Here is a 12,541-nt window from a genome sequence, read left to right as displayed (position 1 = left end):
AACATAACGCGGGTTGTTTGTTTTCCTTTAGGAAGTATTACTTAAGAGAGCAGCAGACCTTGTTGAAGCCCTATATGGGATGCCCCATAACAACCAGGTAGGTCAGCAGCGCGCTCTTTGTTCCCACGCCGACACGTGTAGATCAATACCTGCTCTGTGCAGGGCTGGCAGAGCATCAGCACGTTGCCTTTGTACACAGCCAGGCTTTGCCAGCCACCTTGAGGGCAGTGTGATGTGATGCAATGCTCCGAGGGAAGCGCTTCATCTTCCCCTTCTCCTCTCGCCGCTCGTTTGCCTATCAGAAATGACAATTAAGTGCGAGGTGCCAAAAGCATAAGCAAGCATTAAGGCAAGAGAATAACCTTGAACTGGGGCCAAAATATACAGTGACTAATGGGAAGTCCTAAAGAAATCTGCTCAGCCGAGTGGATCAGCTGTACTGTATTTTGCAAACTGCTGAAAATACAACTCCTGCCTTGGGCGTATAAAACCCGTGTGACGATTTTCACCTGGCTTCCAGTGCTAAACTGGAGTTTTATGCTAATTTCTTCCTTTCTTTATGTTTACTGTGTTGAGGAGCAATTGGGCTTGGGAAGGAAAAACAGGAGGTGTTGTTGAAACAAGCAGCAAACCCCCCCATCCTCACTGCAATTCCACGTGAATCTCTTCGGTAAATTTTTGTGCTATTGCGACTTGGAGCATTTGCACAAATCTGAGTTGTCAGTGCTTGTTTTGTGTGTCTCTCTAGGAAATAATCCTGAAACGAGCAGCTGACATTGCTGAGGCGTTGTACAGCGTGCCCCGCAACCACAACCAGATCCCCACTCTAGCCAACACTCCCGCCCACACCGGCATGATGGGCGTGAACTCCTTCAGCAGCCAGCTCGCCGTCAACGTCTCCGAAACATCGCAAGCCAACGACCAAGGTAGGTGGGCTTTCAAGGGTTAATCCTTCACCTTGTTGGCTGCTTTTGGCCTGTTCATGTGAGCTGATGTCACCGCCGTGTCCTCCCTCTCTCTGTCCCCCTAGCCGTGTGTCTGAGCGCGGAATGAAATGCTGTCTTTAACTTTTCTCGTAATATTTAATTCTCCCTGTTCTTTCATTTACTGTTATCATAGAGCATCTCCAGTGGATGAAAAAAAAAAAAAAAATTGGCAAAAAGTGTAGAAAGCTCTTTGTTATTTGCAGTAAATATACAGCGTGTATGGTTGGTTTATAAAATAATTATGTCTCGGTACCTCCACCTGGTTTTGGAATGTTTACACAGATAAATCTAATTTGATGTCTGTGATTTTAAAATACTTTGTTTGTAGGCATGTGTGACATATATGTTACTAATAAAAGTAATAGTTGATTTAATTTACCTGTTGTAATTGAAAATGCATGTAGCATATTGCATTTGAAATTAATTTTGATACTAATGAAAGGAGGGAAACAGGATTATTAGATATGTTCAAACGCATATTTTTTTTTACTTGCAACATAATTATTAAATTGATTGCTCAGATAGGAACAAATTGTTGTTTAAAATCCTGATTCCGCTATGTTTCCTCTTCTAAAAAGATTGTCTTTTAATGCGTTTCCAAGCTAATAAGCCTTATAAAATTCTGTACTTGCTCTTGAATTAGTTTTCACTGACGGCTACACCTTACGAAAGCTTGTTGTTAGCATAAAAAATATCAATCACAAAATGAAGACCCCAAAACAGCCTTTTAAAGTAAATCACCGCAACAAAAAAGTTTTTCTTGTCAGCTCTGGCATTTGAAGGTGTGGAGAGGCTGAAAGTTCACGCAGTGTGTTGGTACAAAGCGGGACTCGAGCCTGTTGATAATTGCTCCTAAAGACAAACGTGAAGGCACCTGACACAGCTGGATCGAAGAGAGCTTTTGTTGGCTGTCTGTGCTAAGAGGAGAGACAACATAGAGTGCTCGCGGATGATTTAAGTAGGGTTGGCGTGATAAGGTTATCTCAAGCTGCAAGAGTTGATAGGGCAGTGAGAGACAACTCAGAGCAAAGCTGTGCAATCAATTAAAACTGTGTAATATATGCTGCATGAGGAAACCCCCCAGCCCTAAGTCTATCTTATAAAATAACATTATTTTTTTGGGGTGGGGGGGTTTCTAACACAGTAGGTTACAGTCGCAACACAAGCAGTGTTTCCCCGCGAGGATATGTTCCCAGCAGTACTCCTCAGCAGTCCAATTACAACACAGTCAGCAATAGCATGAATGGATATGGCAATGCCGGCATGCCCAATCTAGGTGTACCAGGTTCCCCTGGATTTCTTAATGGCTCCTCAGCTAACTCTCCTTATGGCAGTAAGTGTCTATTTTTGGTAACACATCATCATATAGATTCATATTTACTACAAAATCAACTCCTTGCATTGTTTTGATTTCCTCTATTGTCAGCTACTGGATAAAAGGAGGGGTGACTCTGGAGGCTGGACGTAAAAATGAAAATAATAAATTGATCTGTTTGTGCCAGAATACAATCTCAGATAGAGAAAAACAACAAAAAAAAAAAGAACGAACAAAACAAAACAAAACAAAAAACCAAAATAAAAATTGGACTGCGCAATTCGTAACAAAAGTCCAACACAAAAGAGTTTGCCTGTTATCCAGAGAGTGGCCAAGCCAAGGCATTTCATTTTTATTTTTTTATATATATTTTTTTTTATATATATATATATCTCTATATATATTTTAAGAGGCAAGGCCCTATCACTCTCTTTTTCCGTGTTTGCCGTGAAAACCTCAATCTGAGTCCTGATTATTTTTGCTTTATTGCAGTAGTGCCGTCAAGCCCTACCATGGCAGCCTCTTCGGTCACCCTCCCTTCAAACTGTAGCAGTACACACGGCATTTTCTCATTCTCACCTGCCAATGTCATCTCTGCAGTGAAACAAAAGAGCGCCTTCGCTCCTGTTGTCAGGCCCCAAGCCTCTCCTCCACCATCTTGCACCAGTGCAAATGGAAATGGACTTCAAGGTGAGCCCGATCTCTCTCAATTTTCTCTCTGCTGCCTTTTTTTTTTTTTTTTGTGCTTTTTTTTTTTCCTCGGGGAGAAAAGGTAGCTGGCTGGATTTTTCAGTGCTCTTGTAGTGATGCAAAAGCAGGGGGAGAGATAGGGTAGTGTGAATGATCTGCTGAGATTTTCAGGTTTTTAGTTCATTTTTGATGCTTGCATTAGAGGAAACACCAGTTGTTTTCCTGGCATTTTCCCTTAGGAGTTTGTGCCTTAAATTTTAAGGGAAGACTGTATCCCGGAATGCCTCTTGGAGGGTTTGTGTACTCCTGGTGTTTTTTATGTTTTCTGAACACATTTCTGTGGATGTTTAAACCCAGCAGTGCTCTGGCAGGACAGGGTGTGATTTCCTCACTTTCTATAGGGTGTAGTAGTGATTTTAAGTATGTGAAGTTAATATAAGTCATGTTAAGCCCTCACTCAGTGGACTAAGCTTTCCTGGACTAGGCAGCCCTGTATGCAGTGGTTTGCATGCTCTGGTGGTGCCAGCCCTTACTGTGGTGTTAGGGTGGTTACATCCCTAAATGAACGAAGTATTTTAATTAGGGAAGGAAATTTTAATGTTTTGCCTTTTTTTTTAATATAATCCATGTGATTTCATGTGGGCAATGCCAGGAACAACTGATAAATCAGTGGCAGAATGCTCATGGTTGTCTGCAGGATGTGGGGCAGAAGGAATTACAACACAATGTGAGAACAAAAACACAAAGAATTCACCCTAGGAAAGAAGACTCATGGGCAGTTTTGCCACTTTTAGGGGGGATTTTGACCTGCAGAAGGTGAGGCTGTAGGTGCATTAGGATCACTGGGAAGGTTTGTTTGCCTCTGGTGGAGTCCCAGTGCACAATGCAGTAAATTGAGGCACTTCAGATCCCATTGAAACCAGGAAGGGTTGAGGACAGTCTCATCCCCGAGGTCGTCACTCCTCTTGACTTCCTCAGTTAAGCAGCAGCAGCACAGGATTATTTATCCTTTGTATCACCATGACACCCATAATCCAAGCAGCACTCACAGGAAAACTGATGAGGGGGATTTAATTTGCCAAACCAATTCTGGACACCTGCATTTTGTGGGATGCTGCAAGTACTTCAGAGAGGCATCATCCCAATCCTACAGAGCTGTCTGGCCACCCCAAATCCACTCCAGCATCTCAAAATGAATATTCCTGTAGCTTGCTCTTAACTTCTTGGCCCAAAAAAACATCTGAGACCTTGTTATGCACTCAGGTCAACAAAGAGCTGAGAATCCAGATGCACGAACTCATTGTAGCATGATAGTAAAGGAAAGGATAATTAAATTAACTGCTTTTTGCATATTTCTTTACTGGAAGCTTCACTGTATTACTACTGTAAGTAGAAAACTATATCCATATTCCTAGAAAAGATAATCCATACATAAAATAATCCAGTGTCCTACTTTCCTCTTTTTCTAAGAAGACACTTATATGAAAAGTAAATACTGAAATAAAATAATGGGAAAAAAAAGAGATAATAAAATAAATAATAAAATATAGACAAAAATAATATTAAAAATAATATAAATGCAGTAACATATGGCTTGGATCTGAGGCAGGAAGATCAACTAATTGATTTTGATTTACTCTGATAAACAAAATTATTTAAAGATCTAAATTAAAATGATCCAGAATTTTGCCATTTCAGCATGTGAATAAGGGTCTTCCTGTCCTATACTCAAGGTTTTAGGTACTTAAAATCTCTAGATTACCTCAAAGTGGGGTTTTAAGGAGAACTGGGAGGGCTGAATGCCTGCACTGAGCACCCGATGTCCCTTAGCACCTCCTCAAGCCCCCAGCAATTGCACATCTCCATCCTCAGGTACAAAATGCTTTTTGTATGAAGCTCAGAAGATGACTTGGAATCAGCCAATATTGATTTGTTAAATAGGTCATGAATTCAGCTCTTAAGCTGAGCCCAACCTCACTTTGCACAAAGCTTTTTTCCATGCCCAGAGAGCCCAGCAAAGCCCTAACCATGCCTTCAACCCCTGATTTTTGGGTGCTGCAATCCACCCAGCAGAGTCGGTGTCATCCTTTTGGGTTTTGGATCAGCAGCTGAACTGAAAACCAAGTGTTGAAATGAAATAGATAATACATAGATAGATAAATAAATAATTAAATAAAAATCGTAATTTTCCTCTGTCAGCTGAACCTGAATAATTCTGTGTTGAGCAGAATGACCCAGAGAAGCAGGCTGAATGTCCTTCTGGCCTGGTAATTAGAGCAGCGACTTACAGGATTGTGGCAAAAAAAAATTTGCATAATTTATGCAAAGCAGACAGCACCACAAGGTGATGCTTGGTATTGTGGGAGTTAGGGAACTGACATGGAATCACAGAATTCTGGAATGGTTTGGGTTGGAAGGCACCTTAAAGACCATCTAGTTCCAACTTTGGGCAGGGACACCTTCCACTGTCTTAGTCCTGGCTGCTGTCCTGTCCTGTCCCAGTCCTGTTCCTATCCTAGGCTGCTCCAGGGCCAGTCCAGCCTGGTCTTGGACACTTCCAGGGATGGAGCAGTCACAGCTTTCCCTGTGCCAGGGCCTCAGCACCACCTCACCTCCCCCACCCAGGAGCCCTCTGTGAGGTCCTTCACCATCCCAGCAGAGGCACCATCCCTTTTTCCACCCAAAGCTTTGAGTCAGCTCAGACTGAGCTCACCAAAGCCCCCAAATTCCCCCATTCATCCTCACAGACCTCAGCCACTGCCTTGGCCTGAGCTGCAGCCAGGGCTGAGGGGCAGCACAGGGATGGGTTTGGCAGCTCCTTCCTTCATGAGACATCGTCATGAAAAACCACCAACGCTCCTGTGCTGGTACTTATCTACACTGCATTTGATGCATAGAGTTCATTAGGGAGTTTCTGCTTCTTCCTTCCTATTTTCTCAGTCATTTGTTGTCAGGGAACTCTTTTTAAAGTTTAATTAGTTGCTTTCTGGACTCTGTACAATCACCTTGAGAGTTTTCTGATCAGCACATTTTCTACATTAAGTTAAAATATGGAATTTGAGAGCTGCAGTCCAATGCAGCTGAAGTTTTTTTGGTGATCTTCAAGTACAGAGTCTCATTTTAGGGCAGGGTGTGAAGGAGCTGAGCGACAGCTGAGGAGATGTTAGGAAAGGTCACATTCAGCCAAGCCAAGAGGGCAGTAAGAGCTCATGGTCACAGGTGGTGACCATGCAAATCCTGCAGTTTATGGCTAAGTAGGGACTTAGATAAGAATGGAAAAGAATTCAGACAAGGGAGGTCCTTTTGTAGGGATTTGGGGGTTAATTGACCCCTCCCTGGTGGGTAAACCACTGCAGGGTATCTCTGTGTGGGAAAAATGCTGCTTGTGGTACGTCTAAGTGGTGAGAACAGCAGAACTAAGCAGCTCCAGCTGGACCTCAGGGGGATTGTTTTGTCCCCTAACAAAGAGTTAAACAGAAGTTGAGCTGCCCTAATTTCTGGCTGGTGCTGCTGTGACCCTGAGCATCAGGACCACCCGAGCCCACCACACCAGAAGCAGGATCTTGCTGCCTGTAAGCACAACCCCAAAACCCTCTCTGTGCTGTAGGACCTACTGCCCAGGAGTGAACATGGAGAAATCTGCAGGGGACACTTTTGCAAAGAGATCCAAGACACTTTCCAGTGGAAGGTGTCCCTGCTCATGGCAGGGGGTTGGAACGAGATGGTCCTTAAGATCCCTTCCGACCCCAACCATTCTGGGATTTGACGATTCAACAACGAAGACAGAGGTTAAGAATATAAAAAGGCAATCTGGGGAGATCTCAGGCTGGGGGCAGTGCCAGCCAGGGCTGATGTTTACTCCTCCCCCTTGCTGCACCCATGCCAGCTGCACGTCCATCGTCTAGGGAGGGCCAGCACTCAGAAGCTGCAGCTCTTGGAGGAGAACTCTCTCCCTGCTGTCCCCAGGGCCTGACTCACTCCTGTGAGTAAGCCTACAAAAAAGGGCTTTTGGGCCTTATCCAAAAAGCCACAATCTTGTTGACTCTGCATGACCTCCATAGTCTATGATCAGAAAGTCAAGTACTCACACAAATTTTTAAAGAGCAGGATCCTACCATGGGTGTTCCTGAGGGCAGAGAGTCTTTTCCTGTTTAAAACAATGAACATTAAAACTAGAAAAGAAATTTTTTAGTGAGAGACTACTGGCTCGCTGCAAAGTTGGAAGCACAATATGTGTTCAAAATTTGGTTTTCAATTGTAATTTGCTTTCTATAGATTGTGAAAGATATTGCTCTCTGGTTATAGGACTATAATGCACAGCAAAAGGCTCTCTATATTCTTTTAAAATTGCATCCTGCTTAATTTTCTGGTCTTCCTCCAGATGAAAGTATTAAAATTATTATTAAAAAACTCACCAGCTCATTTTTCTTTAAGAAGGCGTTTGGTATCAATTTGCACAGCAGGAAAGCTCAGTGCAGAAATTCACAATTGTCAAAGATTGCTACTAAAATAAATTGTGAAATGCACGTCTGGAGCACCAACCTTGCATCCCCCCTCAGACTGTGCCACAAAGAGAGTTCAACAAAAACAGTTAAATTAAAGAACTGAGATAATTTTTCTTTACTCCAGAAAAATGTGGCAGTAGTTAAATCTAAATTTTCACACAGCAGAATCATAGCATGGTTTGGGTTGGAAGGGACCTTAAAACCCATCCTGTCCAACTTTCTGCCATGGGCAGGGACACCTTCCACTGTTCTAAACTGCTCCAAGCTCCAGCCTGTCCAACCTGGCCTTGGCCACTTCCAGGGGTGGAGCAGCTGATGGCTGAATTGCAGCACGAGGCGCTTGAGGACGTGGTTTAGTGGTGAGCCACGACAGTGCTGGTTGATGTTGGGCTTGACCTTAAAGGTCTTTTCCAACGTTAATGATTCTGTGATTCCACGACAGCTGTTCCTGAAAATGATCTCCTGCACCCCCAGGCCAGGTGCACCCCAATAACCAGACTGGCCTGGTGACAGATTTGCTGGGCTGGGCTGATGAAGGGTGGAACAGAGATTTAGGGCTGCTTTTGAGGGTCTTTTGAGGGGGGGTCAGGCCTTGGCAGAGGCTGCTCAGGGAGGTTTGGAGTCCCCATCCCTGCAGGAGTCCAAGGAATTTCTGGAGGTGGCACTCAGTGCTGTGAGCTGGGGACAAGGTGGGGATAGGGGACAGCTTGGACTTGGTGATGTTGGAGACCTTTTCCAACATAAGTGATTTTGTGATTCTCTGAAAATGTGATAAGGAAACTGAATATTTTGTGTAGGAAGGCTCTCTGCCAATATAACCACTGTTCTCCAGTTAAATTTTGGAACTTCAGTTGCTGGTTAGATTTATAACATCGATTATTATGAATGTTGCGAAATTGTAACTTCAGTTTCGATTTTGACATTTTTGACGTTTAACTGGGGAGAAAAATGTCAGAGTTGGAAGACTTTATCCTGTTTCACAAACATCACCTAAGCTGTGTTCTAGAGAGGTTTAACTCCACCCAAATCCACAGAAGGCTCTGGCAGGACCAGGGGCTGCTCTGGGCTCTGGGTGCAGCTGTTGGAGCAATGCTGGTCGTGGTCGTGTTACCTACGAAATGTGTACAGACCCAGCTCTTCCAAACCGTAAAGCTGCAACGGCGAATCTGGAATAAATTAATATTGTTGAAATTAATGAACTGAGAAATTGAAGTTCACATCGCTACACGAACAAATTTATTAATATCTGTTGTACATAAATTAATGAGAAATATCATTATGGCAAAAATTAAACAACACTAAAATTAAAGACTGTCTAAATTTTGCTTCTACCAAAGAGTTAACCAGGTAAAAACGGTGGTTGTTGGCATCTCAGTCTTTTTCTGTTAAGAAACCCCAGGATATGGCTGGTCAGGGGTTTAAATATCATGTCTTTTTACGATGGTTGAGCTCTAGGATTGGGAGAAGGTTTAGAGTTCTTGGTTTTGGTTTCGGAGAGCCCTTGGCTTGCTCAGTCCTGCTTTTATCATGTAGAAGAATAGTGGAAAATGAGGTTTTCTGCCCAGGGCACGAAGTGGTGATCGGTGGGGATGTCCCGAGGGGATGGGGACACAGCAGAAGAGTTGTCAGGACCTGGAGAGAAGCTGAGCCTGGGGAACTGGGGATGCTCTGCCCGCAGAGCTCCTTGCTCAAGCAGAGGCTGTTTGGGGTGTGTTTTGCTGGGAGGAGTGTCCGTGGTCCTTGCTCTGGGGACGCCGTGGAGGAGCCGGGCTCTGCATCCTCCCGCCCCGGCCCGCGGTGGCTCTGAGCCCAGCGTGCCAATAACAGCTCCTTTTCTTCTCTTTTTCCTTTTAGCCATGTCCGGGCTTGTAGTCCCGCCAATGTAAAGTCACTTTTGTTTACCTACCGTAGCACCAAGCTGCAGAGGATGGGCTTAGGGGACAAGTTTAGTATATTAAGACGTGCTGATGGAAGCAGTATCTTCACGCAGAATCAGCAACAAAATCGAAATGCTACAGGAAAAAATAAAAAAAAACCCCACAAAAAAAAAAACAACCCACAAAAAAAAGAAAAAAAAAAGACTTTGTTTAAAGATTTTATTTAAACTATTAAGAATCTACATGCAAAACAACCTACTTCTTCATGAACAATTCCATTTTATTGACTGAATTTTTCTCATATTTTCACATTTCTCAGTCCTGGAGAATAAGGAAAAAGCGACGCCTATTTTGTATAAAGTTTCTGATTACGTCTTGGCTATGTCTAGTACTTGCTATGTGTTGGGAGAAACTTTGTGGATGCACCATTTTGATTATCATGAAACACTGATGAAAAATGCCTCCGAACATTTTTCTGTACTCATAACTAGATTCACAATGGTTGTGTATCTCTATAATGTGAAATATTTTTTTGTGGTGGAAAAAAAAAAGGGGGCCAAGGAGGTTATGAGCCATCAAACTGGAAAAAAAAAAGAATAAAAAAAAAAAAGGATGAATATATGATTAGGAAAAAAAACCACACAAAAAACCGGGGCGCGGGGGCGGGCGCGGGGGGGTTTATCGTTGCTTAACTTCATCTTAATGAAATGGAACTTTGTAACTTATTGTAGTTAGAAATTGTAACTTTGATATTGAATTCTCTTGCCTTCAACAAGCACACTGACAGAGAAAAAAAAAGAGAAATTGCTACTGTCTGTTGGTTTAAAAAAATGAAAAAAATATACTTCCACTGCTAGAGCTTCCTGTTAAGCAAGTGTGATCTGCAACATTTTTTCAACTTTTGCTAGCACTGTATACTATTGCATTTTAGGCTACTGTGAAGTCTATGTTTCTTGTACCAGAAAATTGTCCTTTTGACTTCTAGATCCTTCTTCCCTAATGTGTTTTGTATGTGGTTATAAAATTGTAGACTTTTGTGATTTTGCCAAAGTTGTAGCTAAATATTTATACACTTGTCTTGAATTTTTTTCAGATCCACTTAAATATTTAGACAAAAAAAAAAAGCAGATTTTATTCCTTATGACGGCTATAAGGAATAAAATAGTCTTATCCATTGCAACACTTTCTTTCACATAAACACTTGCAGTCACTAAGGGAATTTATTTTGTAACATATCAACTATAAATATTGTATTTATCTTTGAAATTTTGTATATTGCTTTTCATCATTTTTTTTTATGTTCTTGTATGTATTGGTTTTTGTCCTGGCCTGGTATCGTGATGCTGAAAATAGCATTAAGCCAAGAACTGTTGCCTTCATGTTTTTCTTTTAAATAAATCAGTGTCTGTGCATTTCATTTGTACTTCATAAGGTTGCTATTGTTTAGCCTTTCCATACTTTAATTTTTTTTTCAAAAATTCAAATTCATTGTTTATTTTTATATTATTTTTAAGTTATCAGAACAAATAATTTTGAAAGGAAAAGTCGTTTGTTGTATAGTCAAATCAAAATTGTGCCACATGGCTGTAATGAATACTAGTAGAATATGTGCATGTGATACAGCCACAGAAAAGATGAATCTATTTTGTGGTTGCATTTTTTATTTTATTTTTGTTTGTTTGATTGTTTTCTTTATTTTTTTTTTTTTTTTTTTAAGACTGTAAAAAGTCATTTTCAGCTGCCACCCATGACTTTGCCACATAGCTGAACTGTGTTTACTGGAAAAATTCAGAGGCCTAAAGTTTAAAAATAAATTCACTTCTGATGTTTTAATTAAAATGTTTGCCACATGAACTTCTCTGATGCCTTAAAAGTGAACTTCTTTGAAGAACTTTTGTGCTGTTTTATCACAGGCTTACACCACAATTGTTAATCGCGACTTCATTTGGATGATTTCTGGTGTAAAAAATAAGGGGAAAAAAAAAGCACAATCCTGGTGTACAATTCTGCCACTCCTTTATGTGTCGATTTTCTGCTGCACTCTGCATTCTCCCAAAGCCTGCTCTGCTCAAAACCAGGGAAGGTTTCACGGGAATTCAGGATCACACCGAATTTTTAATGTCTGGGAGTTGTTTGTTTAGATTTCTTGGGGTTTTTTTTTTAGGGAACTTTTTGTAATCAACTCGTAGCCGATGGTACTTTTTAAACTGGAATGACCTCCGTTGTATTCCGTGGCTCTCGGTGCCAAATCCAGCCAGAGAAACGTGGAGTTTTTTTTATTTTTACTTTGCACTAAATCCTTTGCCAGCGCAGCACTGCAAAACACGTTGCAAACTGCAGCAGAATTCACCTTTTAACCAAAAAAGGAGGGATCATTTTGTTGATTATTATTAATTTTTTTAAAAAAATTATTATTATTTTTGTAATTTTTTTTCTTTTTTGGGCAAAAATAAAAGAATGCACATTTTAGTCAAGCTTTTCTGAAAGGTTTAGAAGAAGGGTTCAGCATAGCACAGCTCTGTGAGCACGGCCAAGGCTTGGCTAGGTGGGAAAGCCTGAGAAGTCACTTTGGAATTGAATTGCCTCCGTTATATTTTGTCTAAGTAAGGTTTTGCTCTAAAAAAAATTAAAAAAGAGGTCACGTGTACATGTTAAGAAAGTCTGCAAGTTCCTTCATAAATGCAATCTGTTTGTGTTTTAGATTAATTAGTCAATGCACTCATCGCTTCATTGTCTCCAGACGGAAAGCTTCACTAAATGGTAGATTTTACTGTTAAAGACCCTACAATAAGATTGTTTTATCTGTACATTTTTTCATATATTTAACTGTATAAAAAAATGTTCATTTTACACAATATTTAATTAAAGTATTTCTTGTCTGTGAATTTCATTTTTAGTAATTTTATCTGGTTTGATTATTAAAAAAAAAGTGACGAAACACTAAACGAACTAATGCAACACTGGGGGTTTCATTTCTAAATATCAGAATTTTTATTCCTTTGTTATGAAAAAGCCCAAACCCTTGACGTGGTCTTTCCAGTTCCCTGGGAGGAGGATGAGGAAGGAGATCTCTGCTCTGCAGTGGCAATCACATATTGCTCAGCCTTGGTGAAGTATTTATCCAAAACTGCTCACTTTTTTTGAAGATAACTGCAGAATATCTCTTTT

General features: G+C 41.1%; 1 protein-coding gene across 6 annotated transcripts in view; it reads left to right on the top strand.

The window, feature by feature from the left end:
• Window positions 1-12,322, top strand: part of EBF3 (EBF transcription factor 3) — a 130,197-nt gene extending 117,875 nt beyond the window's left edge. For 2 of the 6 annotated variants that reach the window (XM_021545695.2, XM_021545694.2), the window contains 5 exons: window positions 32-97; window positions 749-926; window positions 2,131-2,319; window positions 2,794-2,991; window positions 9,351-9,534. In XM_021545695.2, the coding sequence (XP_021401370.1) occupies window positions 32-97; window positions 749-926; window positions 2,131-2,319; window positions 2,794-2,991; window positions 9,351-9,382 (663 nt within the window). In that variant the 3' untranslated portion in view covers window positions 9,383-9,534. Of the gene's footprint in view, window positions 1-31; window positions 98-748; window positions 927-2,130; window positions 2,320-2,793; window positions 2,992-9,350; window positions 9,535-9,692 lie in introns of those variants that run through there. The other 4 variants (XM_077784747.1, XM_021545696.2, XM_021545697.2 and 1 more) reach the window with 4 other exon arrangements.
• Window positions 12,323-12,541: the final 219 nt, after the last annotated feature.

This window comes from Lonchura striata, chromosome 7 (assembly GCF_046129695.1).
Source record: "Lonchura striata isolate bLonStr1 chromosome 7, bLonStr1.mat, whole genome shotgun sequence".
Classification (NCBI taxonomy): domain Eukaryota; kingdom Metazoa; phylum Chordata; class Aves; order Passeriformes; family Estrildidae; genus Lonchura; species Lonchura striata.
Note: the sequence above shows the minus strand (reverse complement) of the source record. Positions and strands in the feature narration are given on the sequence as shown.